Source organism: Neurospora crassa, linkage group I (genome assembly GCF_000182925.2).
Source record: "Neurospora crassa OR74A linkage group I, whole genome shotgun sequence".
NCBI classification, from domain to species: domain Eukaryota; kingdom Fungi; phylum Ascomycota; class Sordariomycetes; order Sordariales; family Sordariaceae; genus Neurospora; species Neurospora crassa.
Window position 1 is genome coordinate 1,705,668 of NC_026501.1, and position 27,972 is coordinate 1,733,639.

The 27,972-nt window shown below is 52.6% G+C and overlaps 8 protein-coding genes across 8 annotated transcripts; 4 read left to right on the forward strand and 4 right to left on the reverse strand.

The window, feature by feature from the left end:
• Positions 1-566: 566 nt before the first annotated feature.
• NCU02004 (phosphoserine phosphatase) lies at positions 567-2,631 on the forward strand. The gene has a single exon (XM_959776.2). The coding sequence runs from the start codon at positions 854-856 to the stop codon at positions 2,342-2,344; it is 1,491 nt and encodes a 496-aa protein (XP_964869.1). The 5' UTR covers positions 567-853; the 3' UTR covers positions 2,345-2,631.
• Positions 2,632-5,871: 3,240 nt separating this feature from the next.
• tef-1 (translation elongation factor-1) lies at positions 5,872-8,987 on the forward strand. The gene is made up of 4 exons (XM_959775.3): positions 5,872-6,072; positions 6,165-6,294; positions 6,536-6,674; positions 6,734-8,987. Exons 1-4 carry the CDS (start codon positions 6,068-6,070, stop codon positions 7,840-7,842), a joined length of 1,383 nt encoding a protein of 460 aa, XP_964868.2. The 5' UTR covers positions 5,872-6,067; the 3' UTR covers positions 7,843-8,987.
• Positions 8,988-9,537: 550 nt separating this feature from the next.
• On the reverse strand, positions 9,538-13,190 carry NCU02002 (hypothetical protein). Its single transcript, XM_959774.2, has 3 exons — positions 11,963-13,190; positions 11,626-11,900; positions 9,538-11,558 (listed from the first exon to the last, which is right to left on the reverse strand). The coding sequence occupies exons 1-3, from the start codon at positions 13,086-13,088 to the stop codon at positions 9,834-9,836; spliced, it is 3,126 nt and encodes a 1,041-aa protein (XP_964867.1). The 5' UTR covers positions 13,089-13,190; the 3' UTR covers positions 9,538-9,833.
• A 150-nt stretch (positions 13,191-13,340) lies between these two features.
• NCU02001 (hypothetical protein) lies at positions 13,341-15,013 on the forward strand. Its single transcript, XM_959773.2, has 3 exons — positions 13,341-13,608; positions 13,684-14,017; positions 14,096-15,013. Exons 1-3 carry the CDS (start codon positions 13,579-13,581, stop codon positions 14,734-14,736), a joined length of 1,005 nt encoding a protein of 334 aa, XP_964866.1. The 5' UTR covers positions 13,341-13,578; the 3' UTR covers positions 14,737-15,013.
• On the reverse strand, positions 15,004-15,668 carry NCU02000 (splicing factor 3B subunit 10). The gene is made up of 3 exons (XM_959772.2): positions 15,591-15,668; positions 15,313-15,519; positions 15,004-15,240 (listed from the first exon to the last, which is right to left on the reverse strand). The coding sequence occupies exons 1-3, from the start codon at positions 15,591-15,593 to the stop codon at positions 15,160-15,162; spliced, it is 291 nt and encodes a 96-aa protein (XP_964865.2). The 5' UTR covers positions 15,594-15,668; the 3' UTR covers positions 15,004-15,159.
• A 354-nt stretch (positions 15,669-16,022) lies between these two features.
• NCU01999 (hypothetical protein) lies at positions 16,023-18,825 on the forward strand. The gene is made up of 3 exons (XM_959771.2): positions 16,023-16,196; positions 16,320-17,696; positions 17,794-18,825. Exons 2-3 carry the CDS (start codon positions 16,548-16,550, stop codon positions 18,400-18,402), a joined length of 1,758 nt encoding a protein of 585 aa, XP_964864.1. The 5' UTR covers positions 16,023-16,196; positions 16,320-16,547; the 3' UTR covers positions 18,403-18,825.
• On the reverse strand, positions 18,723-22,644 carry NCU01998 (septin). Its single transcript, XM_959770.2, has 4 exons — positions 22,349-22,644; positions 21,682-22,074; positions 20,715-21,456; positions 18,723-20,655 (listed from the first exon to the last, which is right to left on the reverse strand). The coding sequence occupies exons 3-4, from the start codon at positions 21,197-21,199 to the stop codon at positions 19,578-19,580; spliced, it is 1,563 nt and encodes a 520-aa protein (XP_964863.2). The 5' UTR covers positions 21,200-21,456; positions 21,682-22,074; positions 22,349-22,644; the 3' UTR covers positions 18,723-19,577.
• Positions 22,645-24,677: 2,033 nt separating this feature from the next.
• NCU01997 (ABC transporter) lies at positions 24,678-27,594 on the reverse strand. The gene is made up of 2 exons (XM_959769.3): positions 26,399-27,594; positions 24,678-26,343 (listed from the first exon to the last, which is right to left on the reverse strand). The coding sequence occupies exons 1-2, from the start codon at positions 27,325-27,327 to the stop codon at positions 25,116-25,118; spliced, it is 2,157 nt and encodes a 718-aa protein (XP_964862.3). The 5' UTR covers positions 27,328-27,594; the 3' UTR covers positions 24,678-25,115.
• Between the last annotated feature and the right edge of the window lie 378 nt (positions 27,595-27,972).

Consider the following 27,972-nt stretch of genomic DNA (forward strand, 5'->3'; position numbering starts at 1 on the left):
ATCTGCATACCGCTTACTTTCCGATTGTCAGGATCGAGTTTAGAAGTTCCCTTACCGAGTGCCGCGAGGCCGATATCGATCCGCTCCAAAACCCCAACAGCAAGCGCTCTCTCCACATCTTATGGTAAACCACGGGCATTGAGAGAAACTCACTGAGCTCCATTTTATTTCCCACCGACCTCCAAAAGCCCATTATTCCATCAGCCCAGGATTAATCCCAGACTGGTGATAGACATGGACATGCTGAGGGCAGTTTGGGAACAAACGGGCACAAATACGCGGCCTGTCATGCGATTCTGAAACCCTGTGCCAACTTTGCCTTGGGCACAACGAACCTGGTCGCCAACAGCGCTCTCCTGTTAATCCCTTCCACCCAGGCGCATATCATATGCCACCAGGACGGGGGAAGGCATGGCGTGCCGTCCAGTCTCGTGCTCCGATCCCGGTAAAGCCGCTCCATTGTCAAGGTCCCGGGCGGGGCAGCACGGGTGCCAAAACCAGGCTTTTGGTGGGGTCGTGCATGCCGCTTCCACTTCGGTTAGTGTTCCCAAGGCACACGCCGGAGAGTGAAACCCGATTTTCTATTGACTGATTGCTGATAGCATCCAGTCACACTTTCACCCTACCGCTCGGTCGCATCGACAAAGGCCAGCCCTCGTGTCTCTCTACTTTTTTTTTATTTTTTTTTCGAACAACCGCAAGCGCTTTATTACACTACAACGCGGTCGCCCTTAGGTGTCACTATTCGCAGTTACGATCAGGCATTTAACTGCTTGTCGCGTTCTACTAGGAACCTCGAACACGCCTGCGCCAGTGTTTAGTCACAGCCTCGAGTCGCATCCAGATCACAGCCATGTCCGACAAAAGCAATACCGCCCGAGTTCAACGGCCGTCGCTGTCCTCCAGCATGAGAAGCAGCTCGTACCTCCAGGAGCACCAGCAGTACCGTGCCCCCAATAAGCCTGAGGGGCACTATGGCATCGACACGGTTGTCGAAGACATGAACGCGACATCGATCGCGACCTTGCCATCACCCATTGTCCCTCCTAAGGGCGTCGCCCGCTTCAAGGGTATTCCTTCTCCTGAGCACCCGCCAACCATTGTCGAGAGTGGGCTGAGCCATGAACTCTCCCACCCCAACTGTACCCCGGCTCCCGGCACCAGAAGCGACAAACTCGTCGCAACTCTTTACTACAAGTCCACGGCGCCGCGCATCTCCAATGCTATTCCTTCGCCCCAGCAGGCGTCCTCTCCGGCCGGGAGCCAGTCACCCAAGGGTCGCGCCGCCGATTCTGAGATACCCGGTAACATGGCCCCGACCAGCAGCCTCGACACATTCCCCCTCGAGCCGCCCACTGCCGAACCAGAACCTCTCGACCACCTCTACGGCTCCTACGTCTCGCCCATGTGCATCACCTCTTTCCTCCACCTCATGTCCAGCTTCCCGCTGCCTCCCGGCGCTTCTGACCTAAACTCGGCCCACCGCTGCCTAAAGCTCGATCAGACCCCTGACCACCACCCACTCGTGGTCGAGTTGACTCTCTCTCCCGGCCCTTCGCTTGACTATCTCCCTCTTGCGGATTTGCGCAAGCACGAGCTTATTTACCGGTTCGAGCGCGAGTGGAACGTCGATGTCGCCCTGCGTGCCGACACTCTTTTCCGCAGGTATCCTCGCCTAGTCGTCTTCGATATGGACAGCACTCTTATCACACAGGAGGTTATCGATCTCCTCGCTGCTACTATTAAGGACCCGCCCGACCTTGCCGCCCGCGTTGCCGACATCACCCACCGCGCCATGTTAGGCGAGCTTGAATTCGATTCCGCCTTCCGCGAGCGCGTAAAGTTGCTCACTGGCCTCCCTGGCACCCTCTTCAACGACCTTCGTCCCGTTCTAGAGGTTACCAACGGCGTACGGCCCCTATTGCGCGCCCTTAAGCGCCTTGGTGTTAAGACCGCCGTTCTCTCTGGCGGCTTCCTACCTCTGACGAGCTGGTTGGCTGGCGAGCTCGGCCTCGACTATGCGCATGCGAATGAGGTGGTTATTGACGACGCGACTGGTCGTCTGACTGGTGAGGTCAAGGGTCGCATCGTCGGCGCGGAGCGCAAGCGCGAACTGCTGATCGAGATTGCGGGTAAGGAGGGCATTCCGTTGGATCAGGTGGTGGCGGTAGGAGACGGAGCGAACGATCTGCTCATGATGGATGCGGCCGGTCTGGGTGTCGCGTGGAACGCAAAGCCGAGGGTGCAGATGGAGGCGAGCGCGAGGCTAAATGGCGATAGCTTGCTTGATCTGCTTTACCTGTTTGGGTTCAACGACGAGGAGATTTCGCAGCTCATCCAGTAAAGGAGCTAGTGTGAGTCAGACGTGGAGTAATAACATACGATTGGGATGGGACGGTAGTCCTTAGAGGGGCCATTAGTCTATCATAACGGCCACGTACATGGTATGCCGATGGGAGTTTGGGATGGATATGGTTTCTTGGTATACGACGCGATACCTCCAAGTACATGATCGAGAAAAGAAAAGGTAAGATGGTTGGACACAGAGGACGGCATGATGATAATTATGAATTAGTTAGGCGATAGGATAGAACGATTATCAAAGTATGAAATGGTCCATCTTTTTGCCAGCTTTTTGTCAGCCAGTCTACATAATCTCATGGCAGTGCCCATACCGCAAGCAACTTCCTAGAACATGTCGATCAAATCTCGATCGGATCACGGAAACGCACCCCAAGTGGGTATGACGTATGGTTACCGCAGGAGTGGGCAGGCTGCAGTGGACGCATTTTCTGGAACGTGGGTGTCTCCAGACCCGTTCGTGCCTGTGCGACGACTTTCGTCTATCACGGTTTACGTGCCTTGACCAAACCGGAGATTGTTGGTTTTCTGCCAGAGGGACTAACCAGACTCGTTCACCTTTCCAGAATTAAGGGACTCTGTGCTTCAAGCTCGTACAGGCGTATGATAATCAAAACCTCGAGCAAATACATTATATAATGTTGGATAGGATGTGACTTGGTGAGGCAGAACAAGTCATCTTGTTAGAATTGGCAAGGTTTCTACGAGATGCTTTGGACATCTGATATATACACTAGATGGACCTTAGTAGTGTAAAATTTGGAAAAGAATGAACCATGTTACTTTTCGTAAGATGTAACTATTGTAGAAGGAAGACTGTTTGAGAACCTGAATGCTTGTAGTGTCCGGTCCCAACACTACGATCCATCTATCGAACATCGACAGACTGACGCTTTTGCTCAACAAATTCACTCGTGGTACGAATAAATGATAGCTATAGATATCTGGCACGTGAAAATGTGAATTCCTAGAAGTATTACATTTCTAACCAAAGTAATCCAACTACTACATAGGGGTTCACACAGCATACGTGGTCCACGATATAAGTTGATATGCTAATGTGTTGAAAACACTCGTCGTTGTTCGAGTCCTCGGCTCAAAACTTCACAGCTTCAGAAGCAACTGGTAAATTCCAAGTTTATTGACGACACGATGCCTCGTGTGATCGAGAACCCTCTGGAACACATCCACACATAGTTCATCCCAAAATGACTACCTACGGCTGTTTGTAATTTGCCACCCAGGATCTGGGCCAACAGCTCATCTGAAACCAAAGGCAAGGGAATGCTCGGCGAGGAGTCCCCTTGAGTGAGGACGAATTAGGAGACGAGACTTTTTTCTTCTTCTTCTATCCCTCATCGATGGCTTCAAGTCATGCTTTTACTGGAAAGATCAGGCGCTGATGACTGAATTCCTTTGTTCTGGATCGACTTGCACTACATTACAGTATAGTATCTAGATTCTTTAACCTCGTAACTGACTACATATCGCCCCGTCTGACGCCAATCACGACGTCTCACTGGCTATGGTGATGTTTTGATGGTGAAGTCGAGGTGAACCTCAACGGGCACCTCATCTGTGGTTGCCGTGCCACCAGAGGCCACAAACAGGGGTCCGAGGCTTTGGGCGGCAAACCATCAGGTTACTGGGGTCTCGACGTAACCCACCGAGAAGTCCTCCAATCAGATGAATGGGGGGAAGAGGCGGGAGGAAGGACGAAACCTGAACCGTTACAGTTGTTGAAGGGTTTCCAACGGGCTTTTTGCGGGTGTATCGAACTACGCAGTATACATGCAAAAGTAAAAAATGTGCCGGTTGTCGGTGGTAGGCAGGGCGAGGACAGCAACAAAGAAGAAAGAGGAAAAAAAAAAAAAGAAATCAGAGGTTCGCCCGTCCGGTGGAGGCGGAGGAGGAAGAACCTCATGGTCAACAAAGGACAGGACCTGGTACTTGCGTGAAAGAAAAAGCTTGGTGTTGTCCACTTTGACATCCATTTTGCCAAACCCCACTTGATGGTGCTATTAAAACTCCGTAGACAGGGACAGATGTGCCGGAGAGCAACAAGGAATAAATTTTTCAGATAGCCCTAACCCCGGAACAACCAAGATCACGATTCTCACAAATCAGTAGGTTTCATTGGCGTTTGCATCCGTGTTCTCGTTGGTCTCGGTGAAGCTCGAGCTATGACTCGGGCAACCACGACGGGCGTCTCACATCAGACCGGGATGAATGGGGGCTTCTACGCCACCATTGGCCTATCTAGCTCAATGTCAAACAATCCAGACATGCCAGGTTGAGTGGCATCGCATCTGACTACCAACGCAGCCGACAGCAAGGCATGGACAGCGTGCAGCACCGAAAAAGCCATTTGTTCCCGGGAAAGGCAGGCGTCCAGGCCCGGCCCGGAACCAACGCATCGCGAGGGAGAGCCCTGGAGACGGGGGCAGCGGGCTGTAAAATGCGAAGTGAGAGAAGCATGATTCAGGACCCGAATGAGATTCACGAAAAGGCCGGACAGGGTGACATTCATGGCCACGCTTTCACAATATCTCAACGTCGACATACGTACCTAGATACATGGGAACGTTCGCGGTCAACAAGGTTGGAAAGCAATACTGCCCTTGTGCGGCAACGCTGCGGGGTGTGCCTCACCAGCGAATCAAAAAATTTTGAGTCACGCCGGCCGCTAGAGAAACTCGTTAGATCCATTGTCGTTTCGCCTGTGGTTGGGCTGGAAGCTAGATGCGCCAAAGCCCAAACTGCATGAGCCAGCCCTTCACGGCTACGACGCAGGCGATCCCATGGAGTACCCTCATATCAATAATAATGTACATATCCACCGTGACCACTGAACTACACTAGTCTAGAGTGAAGCTTGTGGGTAGCGTAGGAAAAAAAAAAAATTCATCAACAGTCGCTTGTCCACATCGTTTCCGGCAGCACTCACCGCAAATGCGAGTGTAGCGAGGGATGAAGGGTGAGGCGAAAGCCAGAGATCGGCATCGAGACTCTATTGGAGGGGCAAACTGGTGCTTCACAACTCAGCAAATTCTCAGCCGAAAGGAGGGGCAGAGAAATAGAGGGGCAAGGCAGGCAGGCACACATTCCGAAAGGGGAAAGCTCACTACGTGTATAGGATGACCAATTGCAGCATACCAACAGTTGTTATCAGACTGACTGATTTTTGCAAACTGAACCCGATCACTGGTTTTGTGTGCAATTTCTGATCAGACGAGATTTCGGTGATGGGTGCGATGAAGGCAACAAAATCGCTCTGGAAAATGAAATCAGACGGTACATTTGGAAGAAAAATCCACTTTGGCTAGGGTAGTGTAGTAGTGAATGCGATTGAATAGCGTTGAGGGGCTGTGAACGGTACCCAGCAAACAATAAGTCGGTACGTGAAGGGTCACGCATGGGACGGCAAGGCGCGGCATGAACAAGGGAGGTCAAAGTTTTGACGATTTTGAGGGCTAGCTCCACTTTTTCATTCCATTTTTTTTGTGCCCGGGCTCCTGCAGGCAGACCTGGCCCCACCAAGTCCATTTTTTGCCCTCCCCACTGGACTTAAAATCTCAACCCTCCTCCAAACTATTTCAAGCTTTTCTTCCTCTTCCTCTCTTCGTCGGCATACCTGATTCAAGCAATCTCCTGCCACTTTCACATTTCTAGCGCAAAGTCGCCAGTCAGCACATCAACCGTCAAAATGGGGTACGTTGATCCATCATCACGCTGTCGTCGTTATCAATCAGATCGCGCGCACAGCAGTCGCTCTACGCATCATTTGCTAACAACTGCCACAGCAAGGAGGACAAGACTCACATCAACGTCGTCGTTATCGGCCACGTCGATTCCGGCAAGTCTACCACTACCGGTCACTTGATCTACAAGTGCGGTGGTATCGACAAGCGTACCATCGAGAAGTTCGAGAAGGTCAGTCACTATCTGCTTAGCTCACCATTCACATCGCCATTCCCCTCTGCTCTGCCATTCTGCTGTCTTTGAGCCTTTCCCCGCCGGTTTGGCTTTGTGGCAACCCCTCACCCTCTCATGGTGGGGTTGGGGCTCAAAGATTTTCGCTTGGCTGCGCACAGACCCACTTACCCCGCGTTCAAACACCACGACGCAACCCCAACTCATATACACTCCACATGATGCTGACTATCAACCACAGGAAGCCGCTGAGCTCGGTAAGGGTTCCTTCAAGTATGCCTGGGTTCTTGACAAGCTCAAGGCCGAGCGTGAGCGTGGTATCACCATCGATATCGCCCTCTGGAAGTTCGAGACTCCCAAGTACTACGTCACCGTCATCGGTATGTCGCACCATAGCCCCGCATTCATTCCAACTCATGCTAATTCATTACCTCGACAGATGCCCCCGGTCATCGTGATTTCATCAAGAACATGATCACTGGTACCTCCCAGGCTGATTGCGCTATCCTCATCATTGCCGCCGGTACTGGTGAGTTCGAGGCTGGTATCTCCAAGGATGGCCAGACCCGTGAGCACGCTCTGCTCGCCTACACCCTCGGTGTCAAGCAGCTCATTGTTGCCATCAACAAGATGGACACCACCCAGTGGTCCCAGACTCGTTTCGAGGAGATCATCAAGGAGACCAAGAACTTCATCAAGAAGGTTGGCTACAACCCCGCTGGTGTCGCTTTCGTCCCCATCTCCGGCTTCAACGGCGACAACATGCTTGAGCCCTCCACCAACTGCCCCTGGTACAAGGGTTGGGAGAAGGAGACCAAGGCCGGCAAGGCCACTGGCAAGACCCTCCTCGAGGCCATCGACGCCATTGAGCCCCCCAAGCGTCCTACCGACAAGCCCCTCCGTCTTCCCCTCCAGGATGTCTACAAGATCGGTGGTATCGGCACAGTGCCCGTCGGCCGTATCGAGACTGGTGTCCTCAAGCCCGGTATGGTCGTTACCTTCGCTCCTTCCAACGTCACCACTGAAGTCAAGTCCGTCGAGATGCACCACGAGCAGCTTGCTCAGGGTGTCCCCGGTGACAACGTCGGCTTCAACGTGAAGAACGTTTCCGTCAAGGATATCCGCCGTGGTAACGTTGCCGGTGACTCCAAGAACGACCCCCCTGCTGGCGCCGCCTCTTTCACCGCCCAGGTCATCGTTCTCAACCACCCCGGTCAGGTCGGTGCCGGCTACGCCCCCGTCCTCGACTGCCACACTGCCCACATTGCCTGCAAGTTCGCCGAGCTCCTCGAGAAGATCGACCGCCGTACTGGTAAGGCTGTTGAGGCCTCCCCCAAGTTCATCAAGTCTGGTGATGCTGCCATCGTCAAGATGATTCCCTCCAAGCCCATGTGCGTTGAGGCTTTCACCGACTACCCTCCCCTCGGCCGTTTCGCCGTCCGTGACATGCGTCAGACCGTCGCCGTCGGTGTCATCAAGGCCGTCGACAAGTCCACCGCTGCCGCTGGCAAGGTCACCAAGTCCGCTGCCAAGGCCGCCAAGAAGTAAATTACCTCTTCTTGACCAAGCAAAAAACTTACGAATCTCCTTGCGTTGCATGAGCACTCGGTTGTTTTGGGCACAATGATGAGAGGGTTGGTCTGGGATTTTACGACGGATACAAAACCTCCTGTGCTGAGGACAAGATAGAGGCTAGATAATGACTACAAAATGATGATTCCCCATGAACAAGCAACACACGTCCCCTTTTGTACTTTCTTGCTGTGTAGTGCTCTTGTTCTCCACTTATTTGAGGCCTCTACCTTCGCCTTCTGTTCCGGCCTTCGTCAACTGGCTATGCATTTGTTAACAGTTGTTGGTTGCCTGCACACCTACATCACTAATCTTTCTGCACATTTATACCTCCGTGTTGGTCATATATCTGGATTCCTTGCGCGCCCATCGTCGACCTCGTTCGTCTCGCCCATCTTCCGGTAATTCACTGAACATCCGAAGTCGTCTGTGTAATTGTAAACAGCTTGTCGAACCATGGTTTGTCAATTACATCTACTGACGCTCGCTGACCCATCTCCTGTCTCCTTTCTACTGTCACCTTTTGACTCTTGGATTTGACAGGCATATCGGGACGTCCTGTGCTCTCCTTGGCGGGAGTCGACCTTCGTATTGTTCATTTTCCAGTAATTCCAACGAACAACTGATGGTAGTGGTTTGCTCTTCCAATCGATGTTGTCATCTGCGAAACGCTCTGCAGACCATTTCCTGGCTTCCGATGTTTTATTTTACTCAAAAACTCTCTTCTACCGAGGCTCCATGTGTTGATTGAACCCTCATCTCGATGTTGTCACCTTGTCTGTTGAGCTTTACCACTATTCCATGCTTCGGTTGTTCAATTTGGCAGCTGAGGGAAGTCATTACTCGATCAACTAGGGAAAGGATACTCGTGGAGCATAGAGAGAAGCCTAGCAAAGTATTTGTGCGACGTCATCGATACCTTTCTTCTCTTCCTTTAGTCATTATTTCTCCCAAGGCTGAGACTGGGCGTGTTGCAACTCCCGGTGGACAGGGTACTACTATCTCACCAGCTAGGAAAGGAGTATATCTAGGCGAAGAGAGATGGGAAAGCGTGCTCAGGGGCATGAGAAGATGGAACACTTTATCTATGGATGATGCAGCTACGACTCATTATATTTGCGGGTCACCAATGGTCTTTTTTTTTTTTCTTCCCATTATCACTCCCTTTCTTGTTGTCATGAACAGGTAGGTGGATTCAAGATGTAGGTTGGGAAGACCTCGATGTGGACATTACAAGTATAGAATTCGATCAGATGCGGTTTCCGATTTCCACCATCATGAGACATGACCAGTGATTGATTTCTAGTTTTCTAAGCGCCTTCGACGTTGTATTCAACTATAATGGTGACGAAAATGGGGCCTCGAGATGCTTGATGGTCACGGTCTCTGTCGATTTGTTCTTTGCTTGCAGCTAGCTAAAGAATGTGAAAGATGTAGGCAACTAACTGTATATATTCACTGTAGAAGAAGTAGAGTTTGATGACTTGTAATGGGAATCCAAGTTGCGTACAAGCTTGAGATTTTTGCACAAATTGGCGTTGCTTGGGACGCTATCTGTCTGCTGATATGATGGTCTTAAGCCATGGAACTAACTACGTTTTTCAACAAGAAATGTTGATATATTACGTGGTGAGTATGCATATCTCAGAGTAATTGATCAACACAAGTGTTGCTGTTATGTGCATTGTATTTATCTTGATATCATCTTATCCCAGAAAAGATTTCCTCCACCCGTCTAACCGTTCCGTATCTGAACTCGAACATCTTACACATTTTTACAGCTATTGGATTCTCCGTTGTACCAATCTTTGATAAAACCATGCCAGAACAAATTGAAGATCGCTCCGTTCCACACCAATTCCAAGGCCCTTTTCCCTTTTGCCGTTTAGTGTTTCCAGCCCCGTATATATATATGTATACATATGTGTGTGTGTTTCGACACAGCTCATCACTCCACACGACTAAGATTACCTCCCTTGCCAAGCAGGTGGTGCTCTACCACTGACAATATCCTCAACAACATCCAGGAACGCCTGGAGATGCTTGGGGTCGTTACCGTCCCATGGATCAGTGTCATCAACGACCGACTCCTCTCCATCCTTCCTTTGGAGAGGAGGTAGCTCATCTAGCCACTCATCCTTTCTGATCTCCTCTTCAAGAGCACTCTTGAACTCTTGCTTTCCTGGAGCACCAGGGTCGCGGTCCTCCATATCCTCAAGATCAAGGTTGTTGAGCTCATCCGCTGCTTCCTGTGCGGCAGCGGATCGGCTGGCCTTCTTCATCCCCGAAACAGGCTCTTTGTCCGACTCAAGGAGCTCGCGAAATTTCGCCTCATCAAGCGTGATGCCAGACTTCCCGTCAATTTCCCCTTCTTCAGGGGTGACGGGCTTAAGGTGGCCTTGTGACATAGGCCCGTTGAGGGGAGTAATGGTAGCACTTCCGCCAGGCACAGCAGTGGGATCAGGTCTGGCGGTTGCGCCAAGGATGGGAGGAAGAGGACCCTTCCTGAGCTCCTTAAAATTATTGGGACCAAGTGCTCGGGTCACCTCGGCACGAACTGCATCCACGGAGAGCTCGGCGTACTTGCCGCCGCGCTGACCAGCCTCAATGGATCGGTACGTGGCAGTGAAACCCTTGTAATCGGCTGCCACGCGCCTATGGATCTCCATACCCGCGAAGAGATACTTAACGGGAACATCCTCTTCCTCAATACTTTTGGTAGATGGCCCGGACAAGAGACGCTTAGGTAGTGGCAATGCTTCGATCGAAGATGGGGTCTTGAGTTTTCCATCCCAAGGACGCAAGTCCGATTTCTTCACGAATTCAACTATAGGTCCGCACTCGCCTATGCTTCTGACGTCCATGGTATAATGGCGGCGCTGCTTGAGTCGGACATCGATTGGCGAACTGGGACAGATAACGTCTCCTGTGAAAGACTCAGTGATGGCGCGAAGAGAGCTGAAACCCTTGATCTCGCGATGGTCAGCTTCAAGAACCAGCTCCAGGTCGGGAGCAGACGAGGCCTTGATGGGACCAGGCTGCTCCGGGGCGGGTACGAAGCGCATGACGATATCAGAGTGGTAAAGTCCCTGAGTCTTGAGGTTGTTGGCGAACTTCAGTTCAGAAATCGGAGGGAGCACAGGCATGAAGGTTCGGCTGAGAGAAGTATCGAGACGGCTTGGGAAGCCAGAGGTGGAAGCCGACCCGGCGATACGGCTACGCTGGGCTTGCGCCGGGTCCGGCGATCGAGACGGAGCATGGAGGACATGGCCGAAAATGGCACGGGTATCTGTCTCCGGCACTTCCGACCACCCCTTCACGCTCTGGTCCGTGTGCAACTCGGGGAATGAAGCCTCGAGCTGCCGATGGCGAGGTGCTTCCTTAGCCAGGTTGAGTGGATGTGGAAGAATATCGGCGGGTATCTTTACGCCTGTAGAGGAAGATCCTGCCTTGGGCACCGCCGCGATCCACCTCGCCCACAGCTTGATCCGTTCCTGCCAGGGGAGCTTGGGTTGACAGTTGGGCTCGATAAGGTAGCGGCCGCTTTCTGTCGCGGAAGGGGGAAGGGTCAGGGTAATATGCTCGGTACGCGGCTTCTGGCCAAAAGCAACAAGAAGGAACCGTAGGACGATGTCGGCCATGTTCTCCAAGGTTTCGTTCCGCCCAGGCATGTCAACCCAGGTAACATTAATCTAATAAAAGTCGAGAACGGTAAGCACTTGGCCGAGGAGCAAGAAAGATGGTACACGGGCAACTTACCTTGTCACCCGCTGGGTCGAGGCGAACCACGGAGTGAGTAACATCACCCACTGACTTAAGAACTGCTGGGTTCTTGGCCTGTTTGGTAACGAGACTAAGGTCAAGGCTGATGGTCTTTGCATGCTCGAGAACTCTGTTGACTTCAGAAAGAACGAGTTCACTCATGGCCTTTGGCGCGTTGATACAAATCGCGTTACTCGAAGGAATGAGTTCGATCTTCTGACCAGCAATCAGGGAATTTCGCGAAATGTCGGCGAGCCATCTCCTCGATCCAACTGGCATTTTGAGCAAGGGTTAGTGACGATTTGGCAAGAATGCTGACCATGAGTTTACGTACGCATCAAAAGTGAAAACTCGGTATCACGCAGGCTCACGACCAAGTGGCCTTGGCCGTCAATAATATCGTGGGAAGCCAGCTCCCAGCACTCAAGCATAATCCGCAGGGCAAGCTTCTGTTTCGGCTTTGTGTCCGAACCGTAGTATCCGCGCAACGTAGGGTGTCTGTAGTCGTAGGGCGTCATGGCGCCCTCGACGGCCGGAATCCAAGGATAGCGCCTGACGATCCATGGGGGATCCTCTGCAAGCGGCTTCGACAGCACTTGTTGGGCTTCCGCATGATGGATAAGATATTGTTCCAGTTGCCGACTGGTAAAGCTTGTGTAAAGCGTCTCCAAGAGCTCCGCGAACTGCTTTCCGGTAAGGACGGCCTCTTCAGGCCGGAGTTCCTGTATGTTCTCGAGAATTTCCTCCTCCACGGGATACAGATCATGTTTCTCCAAAGACTCCTCAAGATCAACCACGGCGGCATGCGCAGGAGCTGGCGTAACATGTGGTGTTTGGCGCTTACTCAGTTTGCCTCGGCTGCGAAGGACAACCACTTGCGAGGGCTTCCCTAACATGCCGACAGTCAGGTCTTCCTGCTTGACAGCCATCCTCTGACCCTTGTGCCTGACCAATGTCTCCTGTTTCCTTTCTCTTCTTGCCGCCGGCGAGTATCTTATTATATTGGGCCCCTGTGCTCCATCGCCATGTTGAGTGCCATTTTCGGTGCTGGGTGAAGCGGTCTCTTCTTCCCGAGTCCGGTTGCTCTGGAGCTCGCTGTCAACGGCATCGAAGCCCAGAATGATTTGTCTGGTTATGTCCGCCGGGTCCGCACGACCCTGATCGGCCGCGCCGTGGAAGGGTTCTGGATTGAATAGGTCATGTGTTCGGTTCGGTTCGTCAGGCACATCGGTTCCCTCGCTGCGTTTCCTACTAGTCTCGGCGGCATCGGCTCGGTCTGAGGTGTAGTGCCGTCTGTTGGCAAAGGGTGCAGCAGGAGTGGGAGTAACAGCGGCGGCGCGGGTTGCCGTTGGTGGTGCAAATGGTAGCGGCCTTCTGGTCGTCAAGGTGGTCGCGGCACCGGCGAGTTGCAAGCGGCATCGCAGGCAAACAAAGCTGCCGCCGACCTTTCGACTGAGCATCTGAAACAAAATGGGAGGAAAAAGACCAAGTACAACAAGAAGAATACAACACCCTATAGTTTCCCAAACCACTTCACAACAGCTCAATGGCGATCGGGATGGGTGGAGGACTCTTGCCGGCACCCATCGAGGCCGGGCGACTGATGAATTTTAGGTGGGGCGCGAACCTCTGATCGCAACCTCCCGGCAGGCAAGGACCCTGCATGTACTGCATACCAGACGCGACCCGGCGCGACTTGCTGCATGCAACTTCACTGACACCATTTACGTAGTGTACATCTGACAACTTGAACCGGACCTTGCGATTTCACCCCGCTCCTTGCCCCTCCATATCACAGGATAGTACTTAAATACTAAAATACCCGGGCTAGTCATCATTTGAGCCTGGGCTCGCAGCGCGCATTGTCTCAAGTCAACATACGATCACTCTATCTCTCGAAGCATTCGCATCGCACCCATTGTACAGCATTTGTGGGGTGGACCGGAGATCATGCCACCAACACAGCGCCAGCGCCGACAGGTACGGGATATATGGCACAGAACATTGCCAACCACCATATTGGATTCGGAGTGAACTAACAAGCTCAACTTATAGGCCGCCGAGTCCGATGAAGACGAAGACGTCCATCAACGCCTCGATAGCCCCGCAGACGACGGAAATTCTGAGGTGGACCACATGCACGGGGTCGAGCGAGGCGAGACAAGCCAGCTCATCAAGAAGCTGGTGCGATATGCCCTCGCTTGCGAATACTCCAGAACACCGATCCGCAGAGACGGCATCAAAGAAAGAGTCCTTGGTATCCACGGCCGGGAGTTTAAAAAGGTGTTTGCTGGGGCCCAGAAGCAGCTGCGAGCTACATTTGGCATGGAAATGGTCGAGCTGCCCACTAAGGACAGGAGCCTTTTGACGGTCGAGCAGAAGAGAAAAGGTATGTTCACGGCCTGTAGTCAAGTTGTGTTTCACTCTCAATAGACGCCGATCTGCTAACTTCTTTCGTGTTTCTCAGCCACGAAATCCCAGAGTCAGAAGGAGCCAACATCAAACTCTTACATGCTCGTTTCGGTTTTGCCCGAGCACCTCAGAGTTTCCGACATCATCGCCCCGTCCAAAGTCCAGTCGGCCGATGGCGAAGCTGCATATATCGGTCTCTACACAATGCTCATTGCCATCATCACACTCAGTGGTGGCGAGCTAAGTGATCCGCGCCTGCGACGATACCTCACCCGTCTCAATGCGGCCGAGAACATGCCAAGTTCCAACCCCAACAACGAAAATGCGCCGAGCGAGAAAACTGAGCTAGTCCTCCAGCGTATGACTAAGCAGGGTTACCTTGTGAGGGTTGCGGACAACAAAAATGCGGGAGACGACGATGCAATTACCTGGCACGTTGGGCCCCGTGGCAAGGTGGAAGTGGACAATGAAGCCATTGCTGCCGTGGTCCGAGAAGTCTATGGCGGCGGCCGACCAAACGAGGATCTGGAGAGGAAGCTCCAAGCTAGTTTGAAGGTCAAGGAGAGGAAGCCACCAAGGTCAGCAGCGGCGGATCGAGCTCCAGCCACAATCCAAGAGGATGAGGAAGAGGAAGACGCGGAAGGAAACGACGAGCCGGAGCCCGGTCCGAGTACTAGACGAGGAAGAAGGGGGTAGGCACTCCTATCTGAGTTTTATTCTTTCTGGTTTCGTCTGTTTGGATTGGCGCAAGGCGTTGTTAGGGTATCTGTGTTCTAAAATACATATGGGCTATGAATAAGGATGGTAAGAAGGTAAAGGCCTTACGACAGGATAATGTCTGGAGATAGGGTATTCCTTGTCCCCATATGTAATTTGTTCTTGCAAAGCGAATAGCGCCCGGATGAGCTACTCGTATCGTTGTAGTAGGATCGAGGCTAGTAACTTTTGAAAGCAGTTGTTGTTGTTGTTGTTGTTGTTGCTGTCCGTCCTGTGCCCAAGGTGAATCTTGGCATATCTCCTTTTCGCATCGCCGTACCAGGGATATAGCCACGGAACAGTATGCAGTGGCGGGCATTATGAATTCTTTCTCCGTTTCACTTCCCATTCAAGCATGCGCTTTTAAGCATCGGCCTTTCGGTCAACAAGCATAGGCTCCTCACCCTCCCTAGGCGGAGGCGGTCCCATCGGTTGCAGCATTTTCTGATAGGCAAAGAACAAACATTAGCTTGAAGCAACATCCCGATTCCCTCCGCATATCAAACGGTGACGTACGCGAATAAGTCTTGCGCGGACCTTGGCCGCAGGCTCATTTTCAGCTAGCGCTATGTACGATAAGAGAGGTGGGTGTCCGACAATGCTGGAGTACGTGTCGCGGTGGATGTTGGTTTTCCACTCCCAGCTCGTCGTGTCTGGGTGACCGGTGCCAATGTACTTGGCCTGGAGCCGCTCGAGTTCCTGTTGGGTACGAAGCTTGTCCGCCTGTTGATGGTTGAGGTTTTGGGTCAGTATGCGCCGGAGGAAGGGCTGGGAAGCAGACGGCGTGGTCCCACCATTATGAGGTTAAATCCGAGCACACTTTTATTGACTGCTTCGATCGGGAAAGAAGGGGTGAGAGTTCGATGATTGGGATGACGGCCCGGATGTTGCTGCCTGTTGTTGTCGTTGTCGAGAGGTACGATGAATAGGTATCTAGTTGAAAAGCAGGGACGCTGTACGCCAGTGCGATACGCGTTGAGTGGACGGATGTAATGGACGACGGGACCTGAAGTGCTTGCGCCCTGCAAGGCTTCGTTGTTTGTTCCATAGCGCACTCAATGCGGCAAACTGGAATGCCAAGCCTTTGAGCCAGTGAACGGACCACCTGCCAGTGGAGCCAAAGGTGGAGTGGCCTGGTGAAACGGGCTCGGCGGGGGGTTTTGCCCACTGGAGACTTGGGACTGCACTCCCCCGGGCCCGGGCCATCTTGACCACTACGCGGTGCCGGGGGCACTAGGTACGCAACTTGACATTGGCAACCTCGACGTGACGGCACTTCAAGGTTGAAACTCCCGGCCGTCCTCAGCCTTCAGTCTTCACGAAGCGGCAGAAACCTGGAAGTTTCCAGTTGGAAGTGAAGCCATCCACGTACATTTCTAATTCCATCCATCTCACACAAGGTACAATTCTCCAGCTTGTCGACCAAGTAATTCAGCTTTGCCGGCTTGACAAACTTCTTTCATACCCACCTACATTTCAACACTTTTGACAGAACTAACTCACTCTTTCATGTTCGCAACCAGACGCAAAATATTTTGGTCCATCCACTCTTCCTTTACAAGATACCCATTTTCTTTTTGGTTGTTCTTATAAAGCACATTTCCACTGGATGCGATCATCGGTTCATTTTTACAACTACAGCTCTTGATACCACTCAACTCACCCAAGCCACCATTGTCCTTGTTGCTGGCCCTGACACTGGCATCCAGTCTACGAATCACACACGCGCCTTTGGCCTCGTCTGTCCCACCATGGCAGACGATCTCTTATATTTGTCCAGTCTCACCGTGAGCAGAGATAAGCAACTTGCCAAACACCTTGACGGTATCCGGTCGCAATGCATATCACAACACGGTTCCTTACGCTCCAACAGCGCCACTGGTGCTCACCCATCAGTATCATCAACAACAACAACAACAACATCATCATCATCACCACCACCGAAATTCCTAGTCACATGCCCGGACTGCTACCGAAAGGCCTTGGACCTCGTCCGCGCACGCTACCACCAATCACGCGCCGCCGCTGCCGGCGAGTGGTGCACAACACGGCGCTCCTTCTTGCGGGACATCGACACCATGCTAGCTGGTGCGAAGGAATATCAAGTTGATCCACGAACCATCGACGATCGTGTACAGGCTGAGCGGGACAGTTGGTACCTCGAGGTCGTACAATCCTCACTTGTGCGGCTCTTACGAACCGTCATCGGAAAACTGGACGATGCCGTCCTCCCGGAGGATGCAGACCCGGCGGCAGCGGCAGCAAAGGATCATATTGTCGAGAGGATAGAGGAGCTGCAGCAAGCGCGCCAGGCGGCACGGTCACATCAGAATGTACTTCGCCTGGCCGAAGATATCGACAAGCTACTGCAGGGCGGGAAGGACGAGAATGGAGACGCAACCATGACGGGGATGAATACTGGCTTCCCGCCTGAGTTTGCCGCTCCCGAAACGAGCGATGAGGACCGAGTGGAGATTATGAGGAAGTCGTTTTGCACCACAGTCGCACAGGGGGGTGACGAAAAGAACTTGCAAGGCTCTCAGAAGAAGTACTTCGACATGTTCCAAAACGGGACACCATTGGGCCAGGTGATCGACAGGATATTAGACGACAGGAAGGAGGCAACGGGGGCGCATGTCAAGATCGGCCAGGTTAAGAAACGATTGGAAGATCTCAAGAGGGCTCGGGCGGCATACGAACTACAGAAGACGAAGAAGGCCAGCATATCGGAGCACAAGGTCCCAGAAGAGCTTTACAACCTGCCCGCGTGCCACAACTGCGGACAGATGCCCAAGACTAGGGATTTCCTGAGCTGCCCTTTATGTATGGTTTTGGTGCAAAAAGGTGTGAGGGAACGGCAGACTGTGTGGTGTTCGCCGGGATGCAACACCGAAGGCCTGGTAAGTGCTTTTCTTCCTTCTCAAGATATGTCTCTAGACGGCGGCGTACATGGCTCCTCAGACCTTCGGCCCAGTCTTATTAACTCTCCGCATCTAGCCCAGCCACATCGAAACCGACCACCAATGCGCCTCCAGAGACGACTGTGTCCAGGTCAACCCCCTCCGCCACAGTCACCAACACTATGACCCGGACCAAGACGTTAATATGGACGGCACCAGCACGGTCGCTTCGTCGCCCGTTGACTCGGACCCCAACGCCTCGAGCCCCGTCTGCTTCTGCCGTGAGTGTCTGACCACGCTCAAGTGCGAATCTGTCTTCTGCTCTCTGCGATGCTACGACCTAAACTTTCAAGGCCACCGCGAAAATATCCACATGCCCACGCGCCGGCAGCTGAACATCATTGTCACCGACCGCCAACATCTCGAGTACTTTCCCATGCCGCCGCTCTCCTCCTCGTCGGGTCCGAGCGCGAGAGATAGAGACAGGGACAGAGGCGACAGGGACAGCTACAACAACCGTAACCGTAATAACAATGACAACAACAACAACGACGACGGCGGCCCCAACAGCGGACTTGGCGAGAATCCTCCGTTCCTGCAGATTAGGACTCGGTACAAAGCCAGGAACATCAAGGATCATGTCATCCCGTTCGACGAAGCCATTAGCAACTGGGAGGAAGCGAACCAGGTCAAGGCGCAAATCTAGGAGATTCAAAAGAAGCGCTGGCACTGGCACAGCTGGTAGGAAGGTTGACCTTGGCTGAACCAGGAGGGAGGTTTGAGGGAAGATGAAAGGCTTGTATACGACGGCACATACAAAGGGGCCACGAATGTCAGGAAGGCGAAATGCATGAAGGAGGAAAAATTGCGACTCTTGCATCACCAATATGGAGGATACGGGATACATAGATGGAAACGTAGAAGCCCTTTCTGCTGTCTTCTGATCGTATATATGTGTATGACATTGGGAGAAGAAGGATGGGTTGAAAACAAGCATTGGGCGGCAACCTGTGTTTATATATCATTGTTTTGGGTGGGAGAAAGAATGTGACAAACAAGTCACTTGAGATTCGAGGCTAGGCAACGGGAATGGGGGGAAGAAGAAAATACACTTTATTGAAATCGTCAATTGGTTATTTGTCAGGCGTGCGTACCTCCTGCACTGTAAAATCTCCAAAGCCACCGCTACGACTACGAGAAGTACCATATATGGAGTTGCTGAAGATAGTGAAGGATGATGACTTCCGTTGAGAGTCGAACCAGCAACAGGATATATAATCATCTAATTCTTAAATATCCTCCCGTTCTCTGGCTCATTTACTGTGAGTAAAACTGCCTTTCATGCTGCCACTCTCAATTTTCTCATCAGCACGTACAGATGCCATAATACAAAACACCCAGCAAGAAAGAACAAGTGCCATGCGGCGAGAGAAAAGAAGATAAGTGTACGAAATGAGAAAGTAGATAAAGGGCTGTTTGGGGGTATTCCATATCCGTGTCGTATCGAAACAAGTAAACAAACCATGTAGAAACATAACACATGAAACACATCGAAACACTCTCTGCTCTGTCTCCATAACATGGTACCTCCTGTCCACATCTGATAATGTACTGCCAGCCTCCGAGGCAAGAACAGGAACTACCATACAGCAATGGGTGCGCTGAACAGAATCTCCACGTCCGGTGTTATCAGATGGGTATCCCAGTGCCGCTGGGCTGCATTCTGCTCAAGTATATTCAGATGCATGATACCATCAGCTGTTCGGTCTGAAGCGGCGCGATTCGATATCCGACGGTACTGGAAAGGGATACCATTTCGAGGTAATCGGAACAAAAGGCCAACCAGACAGGCCTTGGCATTCATGACTTGCCAGAACCACACTAACGGATCTTTGCGCCGTGTTGCTTCAGCCTGCTCGTCCTCCAGTTCTCGTACCACTGTTCCCGACTGGCCTCCCGCAAATCGGAACGCCACTCGTTGAAGACGGCATCCTTAAGCCGAACAAAGTCGCAGTGCTCTTCATTGTAGGGATCCGCAAAACCCCAGGGGAATTTGCGGCCGATGACACCCGGCTCATAGAGATCTGGGCTGATGATCGACATGGGGACGAAGGGAATTTCATCCTCGGAAGTAGCCTCCTCTGAAGGCTTGTGGCGGCGAACGGAGCCATTAGAGTGTCGGTTAGAGCTGGGTGAAGACCCTTGCTTTGCGGTAAGACGCTCTTCGTCATGAACAGCCTCCTCTGTGTCACTGTGGTCGAACACAGGGTTCTCTTCTTCTTCATCGATACGGTCAGAGGAGTCGTCGTCATCTTCCTCATCCAGTCCAAGGGCCTGCAAAGGATCCAGATTGGCCCTCTTAAGGCTATCCCAGACCGCCCTCTTTAGCACGCTCATGTGTTTCGTTGTGATAGTATCAGCCTTGGCTATAACCGGGATCACCGTGGTCTTTCCATGGAGTGTTCGCATAACTTGCAAATCGAGGTCTTCGTCCAAAGCCCCCGCGATACGAGAAGAGGGAGAGTGCCTGATGCCGTTGAGAAACATATTGCCAGCGCCGGCCCAGCTGGCTGCGATGTTTCGATCAAGTCGTGCAGGGTCGAGGAGGAGGAAGACGGCGTGGATGTGGGTATCCTGTACACCAGGCGATCTCACGACCTTCATCTCCTCTACGAATGTTTCCTCAAACTTGCTCTCCAAGAAACTTGATAGCTCGCGGAGCTGTAAATCAACAACATTCTTTTCCAGTCCCTCTGAATCCCACAATGTCAATCCGACGCGTTCACCGTCGAACTCGGTTTCGAGATAATGCGGAATGAAGTTACCGGAAGGTGAGGGTTTCGGAGAGTGATCTTGCTGGTCAACGGGCTTTCCCCGCCGTTTGGGTGGTGCCAAGGCACTCTTGAGGAACTCCAAGAACGATGTTTTTCCCGAATTGCTAGCACCGACAACGAGGACACTGTTGAGTGGAAGGTTAGAATTGAGGAGTTCTCGGGCGAGTCGTTTGATCACACTTACTTGAAGGCAGTCGGATCCTTTCTTCTGCGGACTCTTCTGGGGCTGTTGATGGAGCTAACTGCACTGCTAGCATAGCTGTAACGTCCACGATGCGCCATACTGGTGGCATTGACGTAAGGGTCGAAGTCGTTGGGAATGGGGGGAGGCGGAGGGACTTTGTATACTGAGCGTGGAGCCTCCATGGATGGACGAGCAGTAGAAGATATAGAGTAATTAGATGAGTGTCCGACGCCCGTCGAGTCCGTGGTTCCTGAGATGATTGCGAGTGAATCGGGACGAACCTCGGTACCGAGCCCTAGTTGGGGAGCGGGGGCTCCGTTGTAGAGGGCGGGCAGCCGAGGAGGGGCCTGAGGAAGTGCAGCATCACGCTGGCGCTGGAGCTCTTGCGCTTTGGCCTGCTGCTGCTGCTTCTTCATGTCGCCACTCTTGGTCCTGCGTAGTAACATTCCTCCAAAACTAGATCGGCGAGCAGGAGACTGGTTCATAGCTCTCGGTGAGAGACTGAATGCAAGTGATGGACGCGTGTCGAGCTTTGACTGCGTAGGTATGCTTCGGCAGAAAAAGGCGGTCGACTTGTATCCTCGGCAACTGCGATATGCACTCTATCTGTCGAGAGGTAACTAAAGCCGACCACAGAGAAAAAGGTGGGCCAATAATATTGGTCCTTAAGTCGGTTGGTTGGCAGGTAGCAGACAAGTTCGACAACTTTGACGAGGAAGCGATCGATGACCGGGCTGTGGGCCTGTCAAGATGGTGGTTAGCTTTCGAACCATGGTGAAAGGAAAGCGAGAGGCTGCAGTGGAAAGTGTTTGAGGATAAGTAGAGGTAGAGGTAGGTAGTCCAGCTGGCCGCCTCACTGCCAACTTGTGTTGGTTGGTGACTCAAGAAGGAAGGGAATCCCTTCCATTGCCTCGAAGCAGGTAGGAGCTGATCTACAGGTAGGTAAGTTTGACTTGGGGCTGCTTACCTCTAGAAGAAAACTTGCATACCTTTGCTATCTCTAGCGTTGGATCACAGTGGCTGTCGAGACTGGAAGATGGAAGGGCAAGCGCGAAACACACTTTCGCAAGTATTACTGGAGGATGCAGGGGTCTGTTCCAATAACATGAACTAACTCTCCAAAGTCAGGAATTCTCACCCAGTTTGCGGTCGATATTCCACGGGCAGAACCGGCGTGTTTCGTAAATGGAATAGGAACGCGGAAGGTGCAGAATATTCGGAAGAGCGAGCGAAGGGTGCGCGGCAGTTGGCGTCGAACAGTTGAGACTGGCAGAGCACGGATGAAATGAAGGAAACCAAAGGTTTCGAGCCTCAGCCGGGATGCAACGAACGACTTTTGGAGCAAGATGTATAATATTCTCTGGATTTTGATTTCGTCAGTACACTCATTTCATCTTCGTTCTCCTTGGTGTTTTCCTTGGTCCGCGATATCTTTTTTCATCCTCGTCACTTTCAACCTTGATTGGTCAAACTGACTCATGTCTCTTTCAACAGCTTCCATCAAAGCCAGAAACCACGGCCAAACATCGCGCGGTACTGCCTTGTCCTCGAACAGTTCTCGACAATATCATGATAATGGACCAGCACGTCCAATGGCGTGTGGTAGCTGAGGCGCAAAAGAACTGACAACTTACGTGAACCTTGACGGCCTCGGGCGAAACGACGTAAAGATGAAACGAGGGGATGGCGGTTTGTGGCCGTACAAAACGGTAGTGCGCGCGAGACTTGCTCAGCGCGGAGGAGGGAACAAGCAAGGATCGAGATGGATATTTGTAGTTGTGTAAGAGGGAAAGGAAGAGGAGGATAGACGACAACCAGCTGTCGATGAGATCACAAACGACTTTGGACCGATGGAGGTGAGTTGCAGAAAGAAGGACGTTGGGCGCGGAGAAGAAACAGAAACAGAAACAAAAAAGAAGACCTTCCCGACCAGAAGAAACGTTGGTCAGGCACAAGACAAGCGGATTGGCTAACGGCGAGGTTGAATCCCCGGCGGATGTCGCATGGCACAGAGCCTGGGATGACCAGGGTCAGAGCAACCACTAAAGAAAGACGGGGGCCAAGCTACACCCTTGACCTTCGTGCCAACTGCCTGGTTGGGCCAGCGAGAGTTTCTACACTAAGCTCCCCACCTATCACCATCTGCGACCCTGGAGATGAGATGAATTGAACAAGATTCCCGATTCGAAACGCAGAAACCGGGGAAGCGAAAGAGACACAAGCAAGCCTTGGCTTTGGTCAATCTTGCGTCTTCAACCCGCTGTCTCGCCGCCTCGGTCTATATGCTTTGATTTCCTGAGGGCACAAGAAGACACTCATTTTCGCGATATCTTCACCTTCAAGCGAATCGCACGGACTGTCTGGGTCGGCCCCTAATAGATTATAGCGGGTGATGGCCCATGTTATTCTGTTCCAACCGTCCAACGCCGGGCTGAGGTGGTACCGACCATTCTCTTATGCACATGCCTTCAGACGCTAACCGATCGTCCAGACTCTAACCCAGTCTCGACAACCGGCCGAGCCGACGCCAGATAAAACCCTCTTCAAGCAGACATTCCGTACCATTGAATCTTGACTGCTCTCTGAGATGCTCCCCTTCTCGGCCCTCTACAGATATTCGTGTTGCACAGAGAAGTACGCGCCCTTCTCAGTCGGACAGTGACGGCTGTGCACGCGTCTTTCCGTCATCCATCGTGTTCCCAAGGTGGATATGGCCGCACGGAGAGTATTAAAGCTGAAGCCACGTGCTGTTGCACGCATTCGAAGCTATTCTCGCCCACAGTTCCAGAAGCTCGGACGGCTCGGAGGGCTTGGAGGAGGCATAGAAGGCGTGTAGGTAAATCCTCAAGCCAGGCCAAATCCGCATTGCAGAGAATAAATGTCGGGGGTTACATGGAATAACGTTTGCGGTTGCAAGCCAGAGCCACCTGGTAGAGCCAGTGCAACGTAGCCAAGCATCGGTAGCAAACAAAGCAAATGGCTTCCTCCAAAAGAACACGAACTCACTCATGCGCACAGCGCAGAACAGTGTTGAGTCTCATCTGGGCTGGAGAGAGGATGGGTGGTACCCTAGGACTTCTCCGTTCGGTATTCAATTTTATTTCAGGAGACGTTCGTTCACACTCAACACAACCCCCCCGCCCAGCTTTTTAAGCTATGTGGAGAATAGTGGCTTCAGTGGGTCCGCATCCATTCCCTCGTGGTGCAAGCCCAACCCCTGTTTGTTCAGGTACCTGTTTCACATTGAACGCGGACTCCACGAGATATTCAACGCTATTCCTGTTTGGGGGAATGGCCTAAGCGCTTTGTGCATGATGCATCACATTGGATAATTCGGCGACGAAACCCCAACTCCCGTGGTTCGAGCACGTTGTGCCTTTGAAAGAGGAGCGATATCCGTTTACGGGTGAGAGAGAAATTAGTTCTTCTCAGCTTAGCCAGATGGATCCTTGGATTACATCTCAACTTACAAGGACAAGGATCGAAAAGAGTTATAGATGAGACGTCACCAGGATGAATGTCATATATGAACGTGGTCTGCGTGGCCAACAGCTTCTCGGAACAGGAAAGAGGATAGATGGTACATGCCAATAACATGGATCCTTGCCAGGCCCAAGATAAGGACACTACTGTGTGCACAGGCACGAAGGGTCTTCTTGTGTCAGATATCTCCACCCTGGGCAACTTGTCTCCATCCAGGCGCCTCCCCTTCCTCCACTAACCCTCAGTGTAGTCAGTTTTACACTAGATGTTTGGTGGCTTTTGGATAGGCAGCGCATACGCTACAGTCCAATGCCCGCGAGTCTGGCGAGTCTGGCGAGACCCAAAAAGTGGGGGTGAGGCATGGGTACAGGTTGATTCTTGGTTTACCACCATGGATTAACTTCGCTGGGTGTAACGATGTCCGATTTATTGGTTTAGTTTCATTATTACAGCGTGATACAACATTGAATGTATATTGATCGCTGTTGATACCTTTGAATCTGTGCTTAACCATCAAATTTGTCCTTGTGAGGTGCGGGACAATTTGGGATGGATAACCGTTCAGTATATCAAGAGTACCAAGCTGACACACAAAACCAGCGTTGGACCGTAGTACAAGAGAGGTGGGATCGTCTGACATCTCAAGCCTATAAGATGGTCTAAGAAGAAATCTATCATTGAAGTTGAGAGCCCATATCTATCCTGCGCCCCAACGCCTTGCATACCCGTCATCAACACCAACCCGTGCGCCCTGGCTATCCGCTCTAGATGTCTTCGATCCTCAAAGAAGCTACCCCTCCACCGCTCACGGGGCGTGCTGAAATGTACATCCAGAGGTATCCTCCTGGGAACAAAAAAAAAAAAAAGAGTTGTCTTCAACCACACAAGAGTACAGCCCAGCACTGATAATGATCATCATCAGCCTTCAAAGACATTGTGCTGCAACTCAACCCCAAACTCCTTGGCGACATCTCGCATCCTTGCCTCCAACTCATCCTCCATACCTCCCCCGCGATGCAGCAACTGCCTCACCCGGAAGAAGTAAAACGCCACGTCTGTCAGCGCCAACACGCACTTGAACAAAAAGTGATGCCAGTAATTCACCAACCGCTGTCCGAGCGGGAGGTTCGGATCCTGGAACGAGCTCCGGCTGGCCCATTCGCCCATCATCTTGATACGGTTCACGGGCGAGCCCAGATACTGATTGTTTCCTTGGACTATACGCATGTTGCGCCCGATGAAGATAAGCTCCTTGGGCCACTTGTCCTCGTCCGCAAGCACGTCGCGGATTCCTTGCTTCATGCGTGCCTGCATCTCATAGGAGCGCTCGCTGGCCGTCTTGTTGCCATCCAGGTGCTTCATCAGCTTGGCCTGAAACCCGCCGTCGTCGCCTCCCTCGTATGGACGGAGGAGCGTTGCCGAGGCAAATAGGTCGACGGCTTTGATGCCCCATTCGTCCGTGATTTCCTTGATCTTGTTGTTGTCAAAGGTCATCAGTGCCTTCCAGAACTCGCCGTATTCGTGCCGGAACTTGTCGCTCATGTAGACGTAGAGACCATGGTCGATGAGCACGAGCTCAGCTCGCCCGTTGGGCAAGCGCCGGATGAAAACGTTACCTGGGTGCGGATCGCAGTGGACGACTCCCCACTTGAAGATTTGGGCAGAGAAGAGATCGACCATGGTGGTCATAACATCCTTCGTTGAGAGTCCGAGGCCACCCTTGCCGCGCCGTCCCTTCCACTCGGTCCGCTCGGGCTTGATCATAAACGTGTAGCCTTGTGTGTTCTTGCGAAGTTCCCTCCGGATGGCGGGCATGTCGGGCGGGTCTAGTTGGGCGCCGTGGACGCCGGCTGACCCTTTGCCGTAGCCGTCTAGCCAGGGCCGGGTCATGGCGTCCTTGTCCCATAGTCTGATGCCCTCGATCCATTCAGTCGTGAGGACGCGCTTGGAGCTGAGTTCGGGGTAGACTGGAGGTATATAGACGCGCCCACGAAGGCTGGGCTCGTTCTCGACAAGCTGGCGCATAATTTCGGAATTCTTGGCCTCATTCTCGAAATCGGTCTCGAGTCGTAATCGCTCGCTGATAAATGGCACCAGGCTGTAGAGTGGTAGGTCGAACCACCATGTGTAGACCCACGTCACAACTCTGTAAAGGTATGTTAGTCGATGCTAAAGGTTGGAGTATGATCAGGTATACTCACTTGAACGCCCACAAATCCCAGCCAATCTGCCTTTCGATCTCCGGTTTCTGTATCTTGATCGCCACCTCTCTCCCATCCGGCAACCGCGCCCAGTGTACCTGCGCCACGCTCGCACTCGCCCTTGCCGTGCGCTCCATCACACCCCTACCCTCCGCCCCGGAAAAGCTTACCCCAAACACTTCCTCAACACTCCTCCCGCCAAAATCCTCGCGGATCACCTGCTCTACCTCCTCCCATGAATCTTGAGGCGCGTCGTCAAACATACGCGAGAACATGGCTTGAAACTCCGGCGGCAGAACCGCACTCTGCATGGCAATGGCCTGGCCAATCTTGAGGTACAGTCCGCCATTATGACGGAGCAGATCAGATAGTCGCTCGGCGTTGCGCCGATGTAGTTCTGGGATGCCCTCAGGGATACCAATCCAGGGAATCGAAAGCGGTTCCGGGCGGAAGTTGAGCTTGTAGTCGGCCGCAACGACAAGACCGACACCGAAGGTGCGCAGGGAGCGGGCGAGCCCGGAGGCGTAAACGTACTTGTCGGTAAGGTAGGCGACGCCGATGAGAGATGACAATATGAGGAGTCTGCGCGACCAGCGGCGGGTGCGGGTATAGGAGCGCGCGGGGTACGGGGCACCGAGTTTGGATGGCGACGGGGGGGTGAGCGGCTCGAATGGACCGGAGGAGGGGCCTGGCGCTGTAGTAGCATGGGACCAGGCTGTACGGCTGCTACGGGAGGAGGAGTAGAAGCATTGTGGTATTCGATTGTGTATCGACGTCGTCGATGTCGTCGCAGATGCGCTTCTTAGTCGGCTAACGTACGTACGTGTGCGTACGAGGGATCTCGTCGCGGCTCTCGTGGGTGGAATCGTTATCCCAGCCACTGGAGCGTTTGGACAGTGACTGGCTGCTATTATGCTTTGGCGCAACATCGCGTCGTTGTGATGTCCCTCGCGGCCGGGGGTAGTGAGAAGGTTGGAGGACGATCTGTTAATGCATGCCACTGTGCTGTTGGCGCTTCTCTATGACACGACTTAAGTACTTGGTCCGCTTGAAAACGTCCTCATAGGCGTAAGACAACCCTCGAAGATTTTGAAAAGCTGCGCGTCGGCGTGAATTGGAAGGGTTGGCGAAGAAAACTACTGGCATGGAAACTAAAAGTTGGAAACAAATCGCCGTGTGTCCTGAATGACTCTACCACGATGACAGGATCGGTGTTCGATTACGTAGTGCACCCCAGGCCTTGCCCGCTGGAGCCGGCGCGGGGCGCTAAGGCGGCTGGGCGGGACCCGGACAGATGGCCTCGGTCCACTAAAACCCCGGGATCGGGCGGAGTCTATCCGATTAGCCCGACTTCAGTGATCCCGCTGTTCGGGTCCAAGCTGCACCATCGAGGCCGATGAGGTCCCGTAGTGCATTGCGATGAAGTAGGAGGACGCAAAAAAGAAAAGAAGAAAAAATAGTTAGGTCAACGAAGCAACGTCAAAACAAACCACTCCCTTGCCAAGGCACTCATGCTGGCAAGTCACAAACAGTACGGCACACGCGATGTTCTCGTCACGTCTTGAGACTACCAC